Source organism: Lynx rufus, unplaced genomic scaffold, assembly GCF_022079265.1.
Source record: "Lynx rufus isolate CCGP_SWC_20201006 ecotype Redwood Valley unplaced genomic scaffold, mLynRuf1.p SCAF_4, whole genome shotgun sequence".
NCBI lineage: Eukaryota > Metazoa > Chordata > Mammalia > Carnivora > Felidae > Lynx > Lynx rufus.
In genome coordinates this window covers 155,912,556-155,934,549 of record NW_025814856.1, presented here as the reverse complement: position 1 = coordinate 155,934,549, position 21,994 = coordinate 155,912,556, and the positions used below count along the sequence as shown (strand labels likewise).

Here is a 21,994-nt window from a genome sequence, read left to right as displayed (position 1 = left end):
ACTGTTACAGGAGCTAGTGGATCTTTTATGCCCATCTAAAGAATTAAAGACCCAGGGCACCTGAGTGACCCAGTTGGTTGAGTGCCCAACTTCAGCTTGGATCATGGTCTTGCAATTTGTGGGTTCAGGCCCCACGTTGGGCTCTGTGCTGACAGCTCAGAGCCTGAAGCCTGCTTTGGATTCTGTGTCTCCCTCCCTCTCTCTCTGCTCCTTCCCCACTCACACTCTGTCTCCCTCTCAAAAATAAACAAACATTAAAAAAAAAAAAAAAACAATTAAAGACCAGGGCACCTGGCTGTCTCGGTGGAACATGCGACTCTTGATCTCAGGGTCATTAGTTCAAGCCCCACGTTGGGCGTGGAGCCTACTTAAAATTCAAAAAAAAAAAAAATTTTTTTTTTAAATAAAGAATTAAAGATAGAATTTATAATTTGAACATATCTCTCAGGGGCTGCCTCAGCGTGGGTAGATCTAGGTTTTACCTATTGGAATTCTAAGTTACTATTTTGAGGAAGAGTTATTTTTTTTTTTAACCCGGAAAACCACTGGTTGAAGATATCAAAGTAAAAGGACCAGTACTGTTGGCCATTGTCAGCAGGCCCCCTGTACCATGTTCTCATTTCATATTCCAGGTGCCAGAGCTTCCTGTTTAACCTGCTTGGTGTACATTAATAATGCAAATTATATCCATAGGACCACTTTTTTTTTAAGATTTTCTTTTTTTAAGTAATCTCTACACCCAACATGGAGCTCGAACTTAACAACCCCAAGATCAAGTTGCATGCTCTACCAACTGAGCCAGCCAGGCGACCGACCCACTTTCTGAGTGGTATTAAAAGGGACAAAATGTTCATATTTCTTTTTTTTCTTTCAAAATGTTCATATTTCTAAATATAAGTAACATTTTATTCCTTGCATGATATCAGAAAATGAAATGCATATCTGAATTTTTCAGATTATTGAAGGCTACCTTAAGTACTGTTTTTAATTTTTCATTACAGGATCTCTTTTCACACTATACAAAAACATAAATTTTAAATGGCTAAAGATTTATATGTAGAAAACAAAACCTTAAAATAGGAAGTCATTTTTTATAACCTTGAGATAAAAGGCTTTCCTTATAAGCAAGAGACAAAATCCAGAAATTATGAAGGAAAACATGAGCATGTCTGACTACAATAAAAGTTTTTATACTTCTGTATAATAAAAATATTGAAAGGTAAACATAGAAAAATAATTGTAGCATGTATATAATAAAGTATAAATACTGGTATTATATAAAGGCCTCCTACAAATCAGTAAGTAAAAGATAATAGAAAATGAGCAAAGGATATGAACTGGTGAATCATAAAGAAATACAAATGGCGAATGAACTTAGGATGTTAAAAGTTCTGGGACAGTCAGTAAAATGTAGAGTAACGGTGAAATACATTTTGATTTTCTCTCTCAGATTGACAATATCCAGCATTGGGAACGATGTTGGGAAGTAAGGAAGAGCCTTCCTTGTAAATTTTTTAACAGTGTTGTTGGGAATGTAAATTGGTTTGGCCTTTTGAAAGGACTTGCTAGAATTCATAAACTTAAAATATATATACTTTGTGCTCTGGTAATTCCACTCCTGAAAAGGTATACTACAGAGCCTGCTTCCACAAGTGTTCAGATATAGACAAAAATGCTTACCATTAGGAAAAATTAAAAATCAAGGTAGCTCTCTAGATGGCATGGATGTTAGGGAGGGGGAAAAAAAAGAAAGCAATGCAGAAAAATATGTATAGAATGATACCACTTTAAATGGTGATGAGGGTGGGGATGGGCTCTGTTTTCATATGTGCATGTTTATGCATAGGAAAGGTCCAGAAGAAAGTATAGACTCTTTAACAGTGGTTACCCCTGGAAGGTAGGACTTATACTTTTTCTGTATTATTTTAATTTTTATTTGTGTGTTATGCTTGTAATTTAAAATGTTTTGTAACATTGCTTCTTTGCCTTATACTAATCATTATACAGATTATAGTTTAACTTTTAAAAAAGTTTTGGTGGCTCAGAAAAATAATAGTGATGGCTGCTAAAGTTTTATTGAGTACTTACTATATATTCTAGGCATTGTGCCAAGCCTTTTACACATATGTCTCATGATTATGAACATCTGTTATTATACTGTATGCCTTCAAAGTCATAACCTGTTTCTTTGTACCTTAAAATATGCTGAGTTTCTACATTTTGTGGGTTGGTGTCTATTTGTTGTTTTCCTGTCTTCTCCTTCACTCTTGGATTGTCACCTGTCACTTCTCACTCCTGTGCCACTAGCAGTCTGGGTCATTGAGACCCTCCTTTTAATCATGTATGTGTAAGACGTTTCCTATTATTGAGTTTCTTAAAGAATGAGTTGCTCTGATGATTCTGTTTGTGAAGCCATATAGTGCTTTACTGATTTATGCTCCTTCTTCTTCCCAAAAGGGACTGTGGTCTGTGGGATAGGTATATAATTGGTTTAAAATTTTGTATTATTTACTGTTCCAAGGCTGGCAAATAATCTAAAATGTAAATAAAAGCTAACTATAGGTTACTTTCCTCATTTATTTTACAGAGATTAAAGCCAATGGAGTTTGGTAATAATCTTTTCTTTGTAAGGAAAAAAATACCAATTTCTTAAGCGTTTAGGATAATACTCAAAACAGTGTAAGATTTCAGGTGCTTTCTTGTTAAGTATGATGCGGATATTAAAGATTAACACCACCTAGATTTTCATTCTACTTTTTTTCTTTTTTTCTTTTTTTCTTTTTTTTTTTTCCCTTTTTTAGATTCTTGCCTCTATTGAGCTGCTGGCCCGCTCATTGCCAAAAATTCACCGCAGTGCATCAGAACCCTCCTTGAATCGGGCTGGCTTCCAGACAGAGGATTTTAGTCTCTATGCTTGTGCTTCTCCAAAAACACCCATCCAGGCAGGGGGATATGGTGCGTTTCCCGTCCACTGAGATAAGTTAGATGAGTGCGCGAGTGCAGGGGGCTGGGGCCAAGGATGTGGAAATGTGCGTGCTTCTGTACTAAGTTGGATAGCATCTTCTTTTTTAAAAAAAGATGAACCAAAGAATGTGTATGTTTTTAAAGACTAGATATAATTATTTCCTGATCTAAAATGTATACTTAGCTTTGGATTTTCAATATCCAAGGGTTTTCAAAATGCACAGACATTGCTGAACATTTGCAGTACCTCTTCTGGAGGCTTTACTTCCTGTTACAAATTGGTTTTGTTTACTGGCTTATCCTAATTATTAAACTTCAATTAAACTTTTCTCCTGCACCTTTTGTTATGAGCTATCACATGTCCCTTAGGGACTCGCAAGAGCAGTACTGCCCCCGTGTACGGGCTTGCAGGTAGAAAGGGGATGACAGGTTTTAACGCCTGTGTGAGGCAAGGCAGTCCGAACAGATCTCATTTAGGAAGCCACGAGAGTTGAATAAGTTATTTTTATTCTTAGTATTTTTTCTATAACTACTTTTTATTATAACTTGGAAAATATGGATGTCCTTTATACACCTTAGCAATAGACTGAATTTCTTTTTATAAATTATGGGTGCAGGTAACCAACGACATTGCTGAGGAGTGGATGTCTGACATGAGTACTATGGTTGAAGCTTGGATTTTTAGTGGACAAATGTTATAAATTGAGGTTCCTTTTAAGTAGTATTTCCTCATTACTAAAGGTGTCGTATACACATGGAAGGTGAATTTCCTTACAAATGCATTGCCTCCTCCTCCCCCAAAAAAGCTTAACAGAATTCTGTGAAAGTTTTGGGTTTGTTTGTTTAGATGTCTTTAGTTGCCAAACAACAAGGTCACAGACTTCTTAAATATTGTTACTTCAGATTATACCTCCCTCTCATGATGCCTATTTTAACAATCCCCTTATCCATGTGTCTCATAAAATTTGTGTTCCATATGTTCTTTGCCCAGAAAGGTTCTTCTTCTTATGAATGAATGCTATTCTTTTTTTAATCCCATGGTACGAAGTATTTGTTAGAGCTAATACTTAACATTTTCTTATGTAAAAAATGGCTGTATTGTGGCAGTCATTAATATTCTTATTGTGAACCAAATCTTACTGGAATCAAAAATGAAAGAGGCAGTATTGCTGGCATCTTATCAAAGAGATGACCATCTCTACTTGTGAGTCAGTGCCAAAAGCCAGCCTCTTAAATACATTTTCATTTATTCGGTTTGGAACTGTGATGATTTTTAAATATAACGGACAGTTCAGGGTTATGCAGGCACACAGACAACATCTGCGTAAATACCATCCTTTGAAGCCAATAAAGAAGAAAATTGGGAAGACTTTAATGATATTTTAGTTCTTAGGTACCACAAATAAGTTTTTAAAATACTTTCTTGGGACGCCTCGGTAGCTCAGTCAGTTAAGCATCAGACTCTTGATTTTGGCTCAGGTCATGATCTCACGGTTCGGGAGTTTGAGCCCCATGTCAGGCTCTGCACTGACGGTGTGGAGCCTGTTTGGGATTCTCTCCCCCCCTCTCTCTGCCCCTTCCCTACTTGTGCTCTCTCGCTCTCTCTCTCAAAATAAATAATTAAAATAAAATAACTTTCTAATTTGAATGGATGAAATTTCGTCCAGGAAAACTACCCAGTGAGAAGCACGGCATACCTTTGGCCCCTTATTTGGGCAGTTTAAGACAAGTAATACCATTCATGTTATTCAAAATGGATTCATGCCTTTCAATTTAGGCAAGAGTAGTGGAAAAGAACATTTCTCATGTTTTCAAAAATAAAAATGAGAAAGGCATAAAAGAATAGAGCATGTTGGAAAACATTAAAGTGTGGGATTTCCAAATCCTCTAGTGACATTAAAGATGTGATTAGTAGTGGGGCGCCTGGGTGGCTCAGTTGGTTAAGCGTCTGACTTCGGCTCAGGTCATGATCACGTTGGGTTCTGTGCTGACAGTTCAGAGCCTGGAGCCTGCTTCGGAATCTGTGTCTTCCTCTCTCTGCCCCTCCCCTGCTCACTCTCTCTCGCTCGCTCTCAAAAATAATGAATAAACATTAAAAAAAAATTTTTTTTTAAGATGTGATTAGTAGTAATTACTAAATGGGGTTTATTTATCACAAATTGAATAGCAAGCATGTAGCTGATAAAGTTTTTACATTGGTCTGTGGAATGCTCAAAGCTTTGGAAAGCATTTTAAGGCACAGGAGTCAAATGATCTTCATATTGATACAGTTCTTTCTATAGTTCTCCACTATACTTGCTTCCCTCATATTTTCTTTTCTTTGCTCACCGTTTTTTCCCCTGACTACCCCCTTCACTGAAAACTACCCAGCAACCCCACTGTCTGCCTTTGACTCCATTCAGTCTCCTCTGCCAGAGGGCATTGCTGAGCTCTTCCAGCCATAGCGCTGTCTCACACTCTCCATTGTGCCTCCAAAGGGTCACCTGATAGTCCTCTTGTCTTCAAACCCGGCCCCCTGGATGTGTCATGGAAGAACATGAAAAATCTGGCAGAGCGAGATGTTTAGAAAGCGTGGATGCAGAGGAGTAGGGAGCATTAGAATGACATATGGTAGTCTCCTTTTCTGTTCTTTTATGCTGTATCGTAGATGCTTTCTCCAAATAAAGAAAAATACCGTTTTTCTAACCATATGTGGAGTCCACCTCTCTGACTAGGTAATTGAAACAGAAGGACATTCGTTCTCTTATGACCTCTTTTTCTTAAAACCTGAACCCTCAGATATTTTTATTAAAGTTGATTTCCTTTTTCAGCAGACAGCCTTTTTATAAAATTTGTTTTACATGTTAGGCATTTTACTAGTCAAGTGGTGAGGACTAAGATTTTTCATCTTGATTTTTAAGTAGTTGAGGGATCACAGCATTTAATCAAATACTTTAGGTTGTTTATTTTCAGACATTAATATTGTACTAGGCATTTACATACTAAAGCATTAGTTACAGTCATCCTCTTGGGGGCGCCTGGGTGGCTCAGTTGGCTAAAGGTCCCACTTCAGCTCACGTCATGCTCTCACAGTTTGTGGGTTCGGGCCCCACATTGGGCTCTGTGCTGACGGCTCAGAGCCTGGAGCCTGCTTCAGATTCTGTGTCTCCCTCTCTCTCTGCCCCTCCCCTGCTTGCTCTCTCTCTCTCTCTCTCTCTCTCTCTCTCTCAAAAATTAATAAACATTACAAATATTTCTTAAAAAATCATTCTCTTTAAATAGAGACCATGTAACACAGCAACTTAAATGGCCTCTGACTCAAGTGAGTCGCTCTCGATGTAAGGAAATGAACTGCCTTTGTTGCTTAATATTATGAAACAGGTACTTTATGGCTAAAACATTTTATCAGTTACAGTCTGTTAGATTGAGAATTATTGAGTATTTCTATAGCACTTTTTATTTTATTAAATACTTCATCTCTCCTGTGATAATTTCTCTTAAGAATTTAACAAGTCCAGTGTGTCCGTGCCAGAATGTTATACTTTTGAAACTTCCTTAAAGGTCACCACAGAGAAAGAATGGGACTTGCTTTAGTTTCAGATGACTGTCCCCACATCTAAAGCAGTGATCATCAATTTGTGTGCAAAATAACATACTAGATTTTTCATAGCATATTTTGTCTTTAAGAAGTATACATCAAATTATATGTATGAGAGCCTCTGAAATACATTCAATTCTGGACTAAAAGATAATTATTTCATAATATCTTAAAACTAGTTAATAAAATCCTTAGCTTTCAAATAAACAAATCTTGATGTTTAGAGTATCTAAAATCACAGGGCCTTCCCAAGTGTTCTCTCCCCTAATCTTAACTAAAGTCACATGGAAAATAGAACTTAGGTTATTCTTAGCCAGAAAAGAGATGAAAAAAAAAGTTTCGTTTTGGCCTCTGATTTTTCAGGCAACAGTTAAGTTAATAAGCCAAGATTTCAAAAAGCCACATAGTATTCTGGGTGTTTCACTTCAAATAATTGTTATTACCTCAAATAAAATAGGATAGGGGATGGGATAATAGAGATTTCCAGATACGCAAGAAGGAATATGCTTTTTTTTCCCAAAAGCAGATCCATCGCCTCTTACCCCCAATTTTTCTTAAATTTCTCCATGATTTCAGGGTCATATATAGAAAGAGTTTTATTGGTCCCTAAACTCTTGAGTTCTTTTTGTCTTTTTTTTTTTTTTTTTTTTTCCTGGACCTGAAGTCTGTTGATGTAAAGAAGTGCATTCCTTTAGAAGCAGCAGACAGTGGTAGAATGATCTTAACTGTTTCCTTTACTGGCGTATGATTTGCAGTTTGTTGGTAAGAGTTTGTCCTTGGGCGGTTGTTTTGTGATTTTTTTTTTTTTCAAGGCTCACATTTTTAAGTTTGTAGAGTAAAACACTTCAACAAAGTGGAGTGCCTAATCATAATTAATGGACAACATCTGAAGATTTTTTCAAGTTATTTTTTAATGCAGTATATAAGATTTAACTTAGAATTTTGTCACTTTTGATACTCTCTCACTTAATAGATTAAAATTTAGCCATTTTTTAAAATAAAAATTTCTAAGTAAATCCTATTTTCACATTGGCTTCCTTCGATGAGATTTAGATTCTGCCAGATACAGTGATTACTAATTAGAATGTTGGAAATTGCTTTGAAGAAATGTATTAAAATACTGGAAAAAATAGCAACCTTAAAACCATAATGCACTCAAGCTATCAGCAAAGGTAGTGTGAATGTTTATACATTTCTAGAGTCGCTGTTAACAGCCTCCTGTGGTTATGCTATATTTGGCTCTCCAAAGTCTTAGTAATTTGGCTAATTTTTTCACTAGTGCCATACTCCCTAATCTTTTTAACTTTAAATATGAAGTAATAATTCTTTTACCCTTCCTTGACCTTTTGACTCACAATGCCGTGGTTACTTCCTTGGTGAAAGGAATCCTTAGATAGAAAGACAGTTTCACTATGTGCAGTCCAATTAGTAATAATATTCAGAATGGGAAAACAAATGATTAATTATTGAAAATTGTTTAGGGGTGTGTTAATAGTGAAGACTCTTCTCCTCCACCAGACTTGCATTTTAACTCTGCCATTTTCTAGCTGTGAGATAGCAGGCAAACTACTTAACTATTCTAAACCCCCAGCTTGCTTCTCTACAAACTAAGAGAAGGAACAGCACCTGCCTTATAGTTATTGTGAGGCTCAGATGCAAATGTATGTAAAGTATTCACTGATGCACCTGGCATATAACAGGCATTCAAACAGTCTCATATTAGTCTAATCGACTAATATTACTAGCCTACAGTCTGAGGGTTCTGCCATCCAGTCATTAGCAGTCTGTTGGGATATACCAGTGTTCTCTAGTAACCAGTTGGAATCTAACAGCAATTAGAAGATGGATAGGTTATTCCTAGATGAAATAGCGTATTCATGTTAGTGATTGCTTGGATCCTCATCACACAAGCTGTTACTACTGAGAAACGACGTTAAGGCTGGCTAAATTCCGAGAGTTGTCGGTTATTAACCAACCCCCCAAAATTAACTACAGTGTATATAATAAGAAGAACCAGCCTCTAGTTACAAGTAGAAGCTATGAACAAAACGATAGATGAAAAATAATGGCATGAACCCCCAAAGTTGGTAAGCTAACGGAATATAGGACCTCAAAGGGACTTTGTGGTTTAAAGAATTCCTTGTGCTGACAGTAATGTTCAGTCACACGTGCCTATGTGTAATATTTTGGTAGTTGAAAAGGAAATGAACTAGAAAATGGACAGTCTAGATTTTCTTTCCTTCAGTCAAATGTGTCATGTGGACAAATCAGCTGACCTCTTAATTTTATCTTTTTCCAAATGGGGTGAATTCTTGTTTCTTCCTTTCTAATCTAATAGTGGCATTATAAAAGTGGAAATGAGTTGATAATTGGGGGGCAAAGTATTCAACAAATCAGACTTACTATTTTACAATCAGTTTCTGAGAAATTTTGTTCGTTGCAGTGCTTTTCAGCGTGACTAGAACCATAACATGTACATCCCCGCTGGGAAGTTACTTGCAGACTTGATACGTAATTGATGTAACTGAACCCTACTCTCTATACTGTAAATTATCTTCTTTTATGGGTTTCAGCCATTTTTGCTTTTAAATTAGTTATGATGATGCTAGATTTGTAATAGATAGCTAGTCACCTTTCAGTGAGGCTTTTCTGGGTCTCTAGGTTATTTGAGATAACTTTTTTAAAATTAGCTCTTGTCCTCCCTCTACAGGAGAATTTGCAGCCTTCAAGTAGCCACACCATCATGGCAACATCTACTCTTATTTCTTAAGTCTTGTGTTCGTACAATTCGTTAACATCAAAACACAGTTCTTCTGTTCCTCAACTCTTTTTTTAAAGATACAGAATTTTCAATGCATAAGCTGGTGTGGAACAGAATGGAATTTCCCATCCAACAAAAGAGGGAAGAATGTTTTAGGAACCAGAATTCTCTGCTGCCAGTGTTTCTTCTTCAACACAAATACCACGTGCATACAAGTCTGTCCACTCCCAGGAAGGAAGAGGAGAGAGCCTGAGTTCTGACCTTTTGGTGGTCAGGCATGATGGAAAGGAGCTGCTGCTACAGCTTGGGAGATTGGCTGTGGAGAGCCTGCGGATCGGCTCTGCCCTTCTAACCGCCAGATCCGCGTGTGGCTGGTCACCTGACGGGGCAGTTTGCAATCGCCAAGCATCGTTCTCTTTCCTGTTCTGGGATTTTGTCGCGGAGCTCTTTCCCCTAGCCACCACCGTTCATTTCTGAGGGATGGAACAAAAATGCAGCATGGCCTTTCTGTGTGGTGCATGTCCAGTCTTTGACGCATTTTTATCAAGTGAAGCTGTTTTATTTAAATGGAGAACGAGAGGTGAGGACGAGATCCGTGTTGGTGTAGAGGAAAAGGGGATGCTGCATCTTTTTCCTGACCTACTGGGTTTCTGGCCTTTGTTTCCTTGCTCACTGAGGGTGTCTGCCTAACCGCGCAGGCTGGGACGTGCTGGCACACATTGCCTTCTTTTCTCACTGGGTCCAGCAATGAAGACAAGTGTTGGGGATTTTTTTTTTTTTCCTCCACAATGTAGCACATTCTCAGGAAAATACAGTTGATATCTTCCTCCTAAGCTCTTCCAGTCATCAAGTACTTATGTGGCTACTTGGTCCAGGGCACAAATGCCATGGCGGTATCTATCTAATTAAAAGCCTACAAAACTGCTTGATAACGGTTTTGAATGTGAGACATTTATGTAATTTAAATGTAAGGTACAAGTTTTAATTTCTGAGTTTCTTCTATTATATTTTTATTAAAAAGAAAATAATTTTCAGATTTAATTGAATCGGAATAAAATAATACTTCCCGCCAGAATTATATTCCTGGAAAATTGTATTTTTGTTATAGAAACAACTTTTAAAGAAAGATCGTTATCCTTTTCTCTACCTAAATATGGGGAGTCTTAGCGTAATGACAGATATTTATAATTTTTAAATTAATGGTACTTGCTGGATCCACACTAACATCTTTGCTAATATCTCATGTTTTCCTCCAACTTATGCCTACACTACATCCTCCGTCCTCTTTCCAGTCTTTATCTGGAATATGCAACCGAGAATAAAAATGGTGGTGTCTCCATTCATTCTCCTTCTTCCTTTTTTCCCAAGCCTGGTCTTCAAAAGGTCGGGTAATTTGGCAGCTGAGTTCCCTTAGTAGAGAATAGAGCAATTTTAGGTGTATTGGGACTGAGGGGAGGATGCATGAGGCCTAACAGCAGTTGTTATTATAGAAAGGGTTGCTGTAGTACCAAGAACCTCATCCTTTGTCTTTGCATAAGTGGAAAATATAATCTACTCGTAGCTTCCTTTGGCCTTTACTAAACGGTGGTATAATTGCAGTAGTAACAAAGAAAGTAACTCTGGATATATTTATTAATGGCAAATTAATGACAAATCCAGCCTAGAATCTCTTGTCAGCATTTAGGAATGTAAATCAAATCAGACATACTTAGCACAACCAAGCTATGAAGCCAAGGACCTTACAGAAATTAGGACCTATGAAATAAATCAGGGAATTAGAAATTGGTATTTAAACATTTCAAATTGTAACTCACTCCACTATCTATCTTTCAGCCTGTTAAGCTCACTGCCATTTGATGCTTTTTGCTAAAATACCTGTATTCAGGGGAAGGCCTACTGAAAACTCCACAGACTGGTAGAAGGTTGTCCTAGTAAAATGGGAAGTATCCTGGAGTTATTGATGAGTTTGAAAAGCAATGCGTTTATCTTAAGTCCTACATGAGCAGAGCAATATCTTACAGAATTCAGAAATGGCAAAGATTCTTGTTGATCTGAACAGCATCTTGTGTGCATAATTTTACCTCTCTTCTAAAAGCATTGTTTATTTTTCTCTTTAAATATGTCCCCATCCATGCTCTTAAGCTGGTTGGTGTGTTCCCTTTGCCAAGATTGGAGAGAGCTGGGCTGGAAAAGTAGGCCTGTCCTGCTGAGCAGGTAGAGCCCGCCAGAGGAGGCCTGGCCGCATGACTCTCCGGTGGCGGGAGCCAGCACAGCACTAGTGATGGAGGAAGCTTAGCATTGGAATCTTCAAAATAAAATTCAAGGTGATACACGTTTTTCTTTCCATCCTATTTAGAATAGGTTGCTGTCTCACTTAAAAAGAGGAAACAGACTTGATCTCAGATGAAGCTGTGCCCAGAAGCCAGGCTCAGGGTGTTCTTGGGAGATTTTTATAGCGCCCTTAAAAAGTAAAAATAAAATTTTAATATTTCTGTTCCCATTTTTCCATCTCTCGTTTACAAATGACATGATAAAGGGGTTTCCTCTTACTTTTTGATGCTTAGACTACAGATAGACTTGTTGAGCTCCTAAGAAGATACAAGGAAGAACTCCTTGTTTGTGCAAAGCACTTTATGAATAATTTTGTACAGATAGTGTGTGGCTGCTTCACTGACTGTCTTGTAAGGTTGTAGTTAACCTGTCTTTTCCGTAAAGTGGCTGCGGTGCCTTCTATAGTGTATTTTATTTTGGGTAAGGAAAGGTGAAGCCTTCTGGAAAATTTGAGAGCAAACATAAAAGATTGTTTCAAAATATGTAGTATTCTTGATGGACTTTTTTGTCATCAAACTAGAGTGTAGAGTTTAGACTTTTGCCACTGAAATAACATTGACCAAAAAACTTAGAAAAGGGATTTATGAATAGAAAATCCAGTGTGACCATTCGTATTTATATGCACCTTAAAAGAAGATTCTGTCCAGCTGTCAAATTCTGGTTCCTGAACATCCAGTCCCTGATTGCACTTACGATCTTGTAGGATGTACTGGAGCGTCCTAGAAGATAAAATGCCATGTAAAGCATGTATGTTACATTTATGTTGGTGTTGGAAGAGAAAGAGCATATTATGTAGTTCTAAAGAGGTAATCAAGGCTTCAACGCTGTCAAGCAGAAACTCTGTAAATATTTCCTAGATTCTCCTTTGGTGCAGTCCCAGCTCTCTTAGCACACAATGTTCTCTTTGAGTCACCAGGCAGTGCTGGGGCTGCTGGATCCCCTCCCAGGCCCCCACTGCCCCTCCTGTGCACTCACTCCCCAGCCTTGTGTGGACCCCGTCTAGCTTTAGTTTGAAGCACATTGCAGGGTTCAGGTGACCTCTTCAAAAAACTACCTCCTTAGAATGAGGTAATGAATAGTTATTTATTTTAAAATATGAAAAGTCGGGAGCTCTAGAACATGAAGATGATTTAAGATTTTAACTTTTATGTGTACTTGTATTTGAGCACTCTCATTTTGTCCTAAAGGGCATTATGCATTTCAGCAGTAATACTGAAAAATGTAGCTCAGAGTTTCTGATTATTATTGCAGGTGGTGCCAGAATCTGTTTAGGGGTACGCTTCAGAATCTTAACCTTAAGTCAGTTGCATGAAATTAGATAGTTACGGTAACGGTTCACTAACAGTGATACACTTAATTTTCAGTAGGCTTGGCAAGACAGTACATCTTCATAAAGAGTTAGCCGCAGCTTCATCACATGCACAGATCCTCCTGTAGAGAGACTGCCCAGCGAAGAGGGTGGAATGATGCCCCCTGATCCTCTTCTTTGTCTGAGTTGGCATCGTTAGCACTAGAATATCAGCACCTTGGGACTAGCAGATTCCCACCATTAAGGCTATTTAAAAAAACAAAAACAAAAACAAAAAACAGTAACCAGACATGGACAGTTTACTGTGAGTATGACAGCAGATAGCTTAGGGATCATACACTGAAATGGTGTAGATGAGGCTCTAGAAAAATACCTTGACAATTTGCCAAATGATCTTTACTGTGCCTTCACGATGCAATAAAAAAGCTAAAATTTTAGCAGAAATCAGTGATATGTGAAGAGAGCAGCCACTCTGGTCTAACTCAGCTGTGTTAATATTTTGTAGAGCGCAATGTAGACCGCAAAGATCAGTGCACTCACGGGTTTATAGCCGAAATCACATTTAAAAAATGAGAAAACACACAGGTACATTTTCGGTGAACAAAATTATTTTTTTAAAGCACGTAATCCCTAGTAGAGTCAGATATATTTATCACATAGAGCAAGTAGGTTGAAAATTATAGTTCAGTGACATTTCTAGAGAAACTTTTTCTACTCCAATAGGTTCTTCAAAGCATGGAACTTTTATATAACAGAAACGTTTGACAGACATTTTAAGGAGTTGCTGTCGTTTGGGGTTGGAAATAATATAGGCTGGGCAGCAGTCCCTTCTCAAGAGTGAGAAGGAGGATGCTAGTAACATAGAGGACGGAATTTGATTTTATCACTTTCCAGAGTACTGCCAACCTGAACAGGGATTTTTCAGAGTTTAAAATGTAAACCGGCCTCCCAGGACTTGTTTGCAAATTAAGTGGGGCTGTCCTGGTCATGCTGTTCGGGGTGCCACGGGGGACCCCTCTACGAGGGGGCATTGGACCAGTTGGGGACGTGGCCGATGGCTGTGAACTGGACACACTCCATGGTGTGCATTTTGTGTCTTGTTTTCATTTCTTGCCACCCCCAGGAAAGGCACTGTACTGTCTCCAGCAGGTCCTCTAGATGTTTTACTAGGTTGTAAATGCCCATAGGCTGTTGTACTCTGGTACGTATGTACTATGATGCCCATGGGCTGTTGAGCCCCAAGGAGTGCAGTAGGATCTCTGCCTGATGTGTACATTGACCAGAGGAGAGGGAGACGGCCAGTGTATTGCTAGCTCTGATAAAATTGAAAATACTGGGAAGATTTTGTTTAATCAGCACACTAGAGAGTAAGCTTTGTTTTGTTGTTTTCAGATAACTTATTTTCACTTCTGTTTGGGTAAAGACATTGAAATTGAAATTGACTCCTAAATTTTGCCAGTGGCGGAAAGGGTAATTGATGGTTTCTATCAGGATTTTTAAGGTAGAGGAGGACAGAAACGTTAAGTCCCACAATCTTAAAGTAAGGCAGCAGTGCTTTATTTTAACACGCATCGGGATTGTTCGTCCTCACCTCAAAAAAGTGATTAGGTAGATCTTTAATTTCAACATCCACAACTTCAGCTGTTAATTTTTTAATCCTTTTTTATTTTTTTTTTATCCTTTGACCCCTTCTACCCAACTGTTCATTTAGTTTTATTAATTACTAAATTAGTTTTATTAAAATGTTTAATTTTATTAAAATGTATAATTTTATTTAACAGAATTCTGTTCTAATTGTAGTGCATGGGGACACAGCCAGTGTATCCGTTTGTGTGTGTGTGTGTGTGTGTGTGTGTGTGTGTGTGTGTGATGGGTTTGTGTTTTAAGGATTCTATAGATCAAAGTGCTCTTGGAAAGCAGCCGAAATGTTTGTTCGTGTTAGTCCCGAACACAGGACTTGGACAAGCATCTGCCGCTCTGGCGGGCTAGGCACATGGTCCGCCACGAGCAGCCGGCTGTCATCAGTCTGGGGAACTGGGCGGGAAATTCACCGAAGAGACGCAGCAGAGGGCTTCTGCTTACAGGGGCCGAGATGGGGTTAAAAGTTGCTTCAGTACCAGTTTTGTGTTGAAAATGATTCTGTGTTGCATTTGTGTGTTAAGCCTTTTTTAACCCACTTGGAGTTTGGTGGAAGAAACTTGAGACTAGCATAAGCAGCAAAGCTCACGGAGTAGGCACAGATGTAGAGAACATGGACCAAAATGGGAGGTGGGAGGGTGTGGGAGTAAGTCGGGGGCTAGGGAAAAATTGATGTGATGGTGGGAAATAAACTATAATTACCTGAAATAAAACGTAAGAGTGCAATAAGTGTGCTTTTTATTCTAAGCTGTGAACAGTTTTTTGAAAGAAATTATTCCTTCCTACTAACATTTGTGTATGTTCCATAGCTGATTAAAACCGGCTATGTAAACATATAATGCCTTTTTATTCATGTTAATTACCAACATAAGTGGCTAACCTTTATGTCTTATTTATCTTCATGTTCTAATAGTTTACATACAGGAGTGCGTATGCGTGCGTGTGCGTGTGTGTATGTGTATGTGCTATATTTCCCTCCATTTGGAAATGCATTCATTGGGTCCTCTGTTCTTCCTGTGGCCACGCCACAGGTTATGTTCTTGATTTGGCCTTCGTGATATTGCCTGATTTGAAGGACTCTATCACAGTGCTGTATTTTTGTGGTGTTCTCATTTGTTAGTTGTACACGCTGACCCTTTCCTCACTCAGCAGTAGCTTTCTTAGGAGCGTACAGCTGATGAGGGGACTGAATTTGACCATTCCTCGACATATGTCCCTTTGAATTCTAGTTCAGTACTTAGGATTGCTCTTTGGTTTAAACCAGGAAAAAGGAAATCACCCCGTTGTCATTCACTTCTTGGTTTGAGGACAATTCTTCTAGAAAGGAGAGGAAAGGGAAATCCTTCGTGTTTTAACTGCAGTGAATTAATGGCTCCTGGTTTACCACTCCAGACCTTACGGCGATTCACACACACATTCCTCTCTCTCTTGCTGCCAAAGGTTTGTTTGGCTTTAGTTCACTTCGGTTCCACTCAAGCATTGAAAAGGTTCTCATGGAGTCTGGGGTGTGCCCAGTGAAAAAAAATGGGGACTTTTAAATTGTCCACAGACCTCTTTATACCTGCTTTGCAAAAATTACAATGGAGTAACTATTTTTAAAGCTTATTTTTCAATTCATAAAAAAGACATTTATTTTCAGTCAAATGGATAATGTCTCCCTCTTGTCCCTCAATCCTCAGTGTTTGCTTGAATTTTTTTTTTTTTTTTTTTTTAATCTTCCCCATACCCACTCCTTGATACTTTGGTTCTTTCCTGCTCAGGTCCCTTCATTTGTACTTTGGAGTTTTTCTCATGTAAATTTGTACAATGGAAAATATTGTTCAGTTTGGATAGAAAGCATGGAGAATTAAAAAAAAATAGCTGAAATTCAGATTGAAGAGATTTATTTCTGTGTAAAGTTATTTAAAAACTCTGTATTATATAAAAGGCAAAAAGTTCTATGTACTTGATGTGAATATGCGAATACTGCTATAATAAAGATTGACTGCATGGAGAAGTCTTTATCAAGACTCTTTTTCTAGCACTATCCCATCCAGTAACGTAAGTAGTTGGGGTTTTGACAGTACTTCCAGGCAATGCGGAGACCCGGAGATGTGCGTTTTGTTTCATACATGTCAATCCCTGCTTGGTGAGTAGAAGTTACTTGTATGAAAAATATTTTTAAAGTAAGTAGTCGCAATGAATGCCTGGTACATTGTACCGACTGCACTAGGGTGGTGGGGACAGCCTTTTGTCCAGTGTTGGTGTTGGTGGTGACCCTCAAGTATGTTACGGTGCTGTGAGCTGACTGCTGCCCTCCAGTGGCTCAGCTGAAGTGTGTGCAGTAACTGAGTCATTGAAGGAATCAGTCTGGAGAAGTTCCCCTTGAATTGTGTAGGTTTCCAATTTTTCTGACACAACTTCCAAAACATTTTGCGTAGGAACACAGAATGTACTCATAGACATGTATTTGAAACTATGCACTTGTGTTTTTTAAAAATGCTAGTTACCCCAAACAGTTCATTTTGTGCATGATTTCACGACCTGAAGTCTGAATGACTCCTAGAATAACTTCAGGTGATGTCAGATAACTGGGCAGTTTCCAGAAGAGAAGTCAACCATTTTAAAACTTCACCTGGAAACCCTATGTCTGAGATTAATGTGAAGGAACAGAAATATCTTCAGGTTGGTACCTTATTTGAGGAATCTGGTTTGTTTTTCATGCCCCTCCAGCTAATCATAAAATTCTGTGGAGACCACTATTTTCTCTGAACTATAGCTTTCTCATCTTAAAAAAAGAAAGTTCTGTAATACAGATATTATAGAAACTTTTTTTTTGAATTGCTTTTTTTAATGTTTATTTATTTTTGAGAGAGACAGAGACAGAATGAGAGTGGGTTTAGGGGCAGAGAGAGAGGGAGACACAGAATCCGAAGCAGGCTCTAGGCTCTGAGCTGTCAGCACAGAGCCCGATGCGGGCTTGAACTCACGAACTGTGAGATCATGACCTGAGCCGAAGTCGGACACTCAACCGACTGAGCCACCCAGGTGCCCCGAAACTTTTTTTTAGAAACTCATTTTAAAGTAAACTTCATATAGGATTACAACAAAGTGATTGGGGCCTTATGTTTTAAGAACGTATTACTCTACTAGAAATTTTCCTTAAAACTTGGTCTAGAACGTGAACACTTTCATTATTGTGATAAAATTCTATCACAAAGCACTCTACCACACCAGTTTTGAGACTTTATCAGGGGCTGTGATAATTGGACCTGCTGTCTGGATTATGTAGTACTCCTAGGCTGATAAATGCCAGTGCAGAAGGAGCTCCTAAAGATAATTCTGGTCCAGGGGCGCCTGGGTGGCTCAGTCGCTTGAGCATCCAATTCTTGCTTTTGGCTCGGGTCATGATCTCAGTTCATGAGTTCAAGCCCAGCATCAGGCTCTGTGCTGACAGTGCAGAGCCTGCTTGAGATTCTCTCCTTCTCTCTGCCCCTGGAAAAAAGATATTCTGGTCCAGGTCCCCTCATTGTCAGATACTCAATAGGAATCCCCAAGGATGACACAGCCAAGACTCCAGACTTTTGTTTTCAACATCAGCAGCATGCGCCATTTTCTACATGTATGTGTGTACGATTTTGTTATGGTTTAATAGCTGTAACAAAATTTGGACAGAAATGGGTGTTCACTCCGTGACAGTGAGTTTGTAGCGAGAAGTGGATGTTGTGCCAGGCATACTGCACTTGACCCTGCTGTCTTTGCCAGTCGGTCAAGCCCCTGCTCAGGTACGTGACAAGAGGCGGAGGCCTGGCTGCTGGGATGGGCAGTTCCTGTTTCCCCGCACCATACGCTGTGGCCCCACTGGTGCTTTCTAGGAGGGGGCAGCGGCGGACAGCCAGGCCGACCTCCCACAGAACAGTTTTAGGGGCACACAGGACCCAGAGGACTTCTGTACCTTCCCGTAACATGCGTACAACCAGGGGTCCTTACACAGTACCTCCCTTGTGGTGTTTGTACTCAGGGTTCCATGGGAAACGTTATAAATTTGTGTTAAAATTTGACGCTCTCTGTTGCCATCAGTCATTTCTTCACCACCTGCCTTTCCTTTTGTGAAGGTCCATCTTTTCCCTCCATCTAGCAGGCCATACCCTAACACTCGGAGTATGCATATATGGGAATGTTTGACGAGTTACAGGAAAGTTTGAGGCCTTCCTATAAAATTGGACTGGGATTCAAGCGTCACCATAAACTTGGCTTGGACCCAGTGGTCTAGAAATAACAGTCGCTTACATTTAGAGATTATTTCCTTCACAGCAGATGTGGTTCTAGAGGCTTCATGTGCTAACACATTTAATCTAATCCCTTTTACAAATGTGGAAATTGAAGAAGAGATCAAATAAGGAATGCACCCAAAGTCACATCAAGTAAATGGTAAAGCAATGAGTCAGATCCAGCAAGTTTGACCCCAGACTGAATTCATGAAGCACTGTGCCAGTTTTTCAAATGGAGTCCCCTTCGTGGGTGGTAGAACCTGGCTCGGTTAACCATTTTAGAATAAGAGAAAGTAGTGTGTATCACAGCTAAGTACGGTGTCATAAAACTTTTGGATTATACACACAAGCATATATTCTAGGCCACCGTGTAAAATTAGCGAGTAGGTCATGATCAAAAAGGCTTACACAATGCTGTACTGACTCTCACAAGCTGACTTGGCCTAGAGCCAGGCTGGCGAGCCAGGATCTGAACCTCAGCTCTCAATTGTGTGAGCTTGGGCAAGTTACCAATCTATAGTTCAATGTCCTCGTCTATAAAATGTGGACTTAACATGTGCAAAGTGTTTGCCACATTGCCTGGCCCATAGTTAAGCCATAAGCTTTCTCTAACTATATAGCCATCACTCACATGTACGTCACGCTTTGGTACCTTCTCCTACTTTATTTTCCCATAAGCTGTACAGCTGCCCCCTGAACATGGGTTTGAACTATAATGGTTCACTTATACATGATTCTTTTTGATAAAGACAGTACAGTACTATAAATGTATTTTGTTTTTTTTTTCCTCTAGCTTTACTGTAATACAGTATATAACACATATAATGTGCCAAACATGTTAATTGCCTGTTACCAGTAAGGCTTCTAGTCAGCAGTAGGCCATTAAGTTCTGGGGGAGCCAAAAGTTATACCCGGACTTTCGACTCCACAGGGGTGGCACCCCAACCCCTGGGTGGTTCAAGTCAAATGTGATAGGGTGGAGGCTTTTTAAAGTTACCTTTAATTCAAATCAAGCAACTCTGATTTCTAAGGCAAAGAGGTTAATGGGATTATCTTGAGTTCAGGGTTACAGATGAGTACGGATCAATAAAACACTTTGTGAGGGGGAGGGAGGGGGCAGAGAGAAAAATTAGACCTAAAAAGTACAGAGAAGAGATGGCTTTTTATTTATTTTTTTTTAATTTTTTTTTTTTAACGTTTATTTTTGAGACAGAGAGAGAGCATGAACAGGGGAGGGTCAGAGAGAGGGAGACACAGAATCTGAAACAGGCTCCAGGCTCTGAGCTATCAGCACAGAGCCCGACGCGGGGCTCGAACTCACGGACCGCGAGATCGTGACCTGAGCCGAAGTCGGCCGCTTAACTGACTGAGCCACCCAGGCGCCCCAAGAGATGGCTTTTTAAAGATCTTACAGACTTAACAGCTGAGACCATGCCCTCTTCTCCAGGTAAGTGAACACAAAACGAAAAGAAGTGTCTAGCAACAGGCTCTTGACTACTGGAGCTGGAGGGGGGAGGGGGAAACTGTTCCCCTTGCTTCAGCTTTGCTGCCTTTGTGCCTACTCCTGACACCTGAGGACCAAGGATCACTTCTGTTTAGAGCCTGCCAGAGGCTTCTCGCTGCCTGGAACATAAAATCCAAACCTGCAACCATGACCTGTTAACCTCATCTAGTCCCCTGGTCTCCTCACCTACTGGAGCCCCACCGGACTTTGTGCTCCTGAAACATAGTGACCTTAGTCCCACCCTAGACCTTGTTTCTTGCGACTGCTTGTCCCTGGAGCACTCTCCCCTTGAGACCCTCACACAGACGGTTTCTCCTACTTGTTCAGGTGCCTCCCACCCAAAAGATCAGTACCCACCTGTACCCACCTACTGATCTGTAGCACATCACCCAACATCATTTCCTTCGGGGCACTTAGTAAATCTCATGTAATCAATTTGTGTCTGTCTTCCCTTCCTAAAGTCTTTTAAGTTCCTTAAGAACCGGATCGTCTTGGGATGCCTAGGTGGCTCAGTCGGTTAAGCATCTGGCTCTTGGTTTCGGTTCGGGTCATGATCTCATGGTTTTGTGAGTTCAAGCCCCACATCAGGTTCTGTGCTGGCAGCGCAGACTCTGCTTGGGATTCTCTGTCTCCCTCTCTCTCTCTGCCCCTCCCCCACTCCTGCTCTCTCTATAAATAAAAAACCTTAAACATGAGGGGCGCCTGGGTGGCGCAGTCGGTTAAGCGTCCGACTTCAACCAGGTCACGATCTCGCGGTCCGTGAGTTCGAGCCCCGCGTCGGGCTCTGGGCTGATGGCTCAGAGCCTGGAGCCTGTTTCCGATTCTGTGTCTCCCTCTCTCTCTGCCCCTCCCCCGTTCATGCTCTGTCTCTCTCTGTCCCAAAAATAAATAAATGTTAAAAAAAAAAAAAAAAAAAAACCTTAAACATGAAAAAAAAAATCATCTTATCGGTCTTGTTCAGCAATGTATTGCCTACACTCCAGTGGTTAAAAACCTAAATTAAAAATATGAACAGTTACGTTTCTGGGCAAATCATTTAGCCATTCTATACTGCAGATTTTTATCTGTGGACAGAAGAAAATTCTGTCCTATCAGAACTGTGATGCTACAGAAAGTTGGAAGGTATTTCGAAACACATTTTAGGAAAAGCGGAATATCCTATTTCACCAGTATCTCCCATTCCTCCAGTCGTAAGAATTCCTAGTTAGACATGTATCTCAGGTCCACAAATGGCCACTAACACTGCCCAGCCCACAAGCGATAACATAAACACAAGAAATGGACCACATAAACCTCTCACCTCTGTATGTCGGGCAAGAAAACACCAGCAGTAGAGAAATGGCAAGAGTTTTCACGTTAACTGTCAACATACATAGGACTATAACATTCACTAGGAGGAGGGCGGTATCGCTCTGCAGTTAAGTGCAGGGCCAGGCCTAATGTCACTACTCATCAATGTGTGACCCTAAGGCAAAGTTACTTCATCTCCTTGAGCCTGAATTTCCTCACTGAGAAGTGGAGCTAATGTCTGTCTATACCATGGGGTACCCCAGAGGATCCAGTGACGGGGCCTGTAACCAGTTAGGACAGCAGTTGGGAGCATAGGAAATAATCCATAGAGGGTGGCTATCGTTATCAGAAACATCCATAACTCAGTTCC

The 21,994-nt window shown here is 39.8% G+C and overlaps 1 protein-coding gene across 2 annotated transcripts in view; it reads left to right on the top strand.

Annotated features, from left to right (window-relative positions):
- The window catches only part of BRAF (B-Raf proto-oncogene, serine/threonine kinase), a 167,013-nt gene extending 157,636 nt beyond the window's left edge, over positions 1-9,377 (top strand). For both annotated transcript variants that reach the window (XM_047097110.1, XM_047097111.1), the window contains 2 exons: positions 2,802-2,955; positions 9,252-9,377. In XM_047097110.1, coding sequence (XP_046953066.1) covers positions 2,802-2,955; positions 9,252-9,274 — 177 coding nt within the window. In that variant the 3' untranslated portion in view covers positions 9,275-9,377. The remainder of the gene's footprint in view (positions 1-2,801; positions 2,956-9,251) is intronic.
- The last annotated feature ends 12,617 nt before the right edge of the window (positions 9,378-21,994 follow it).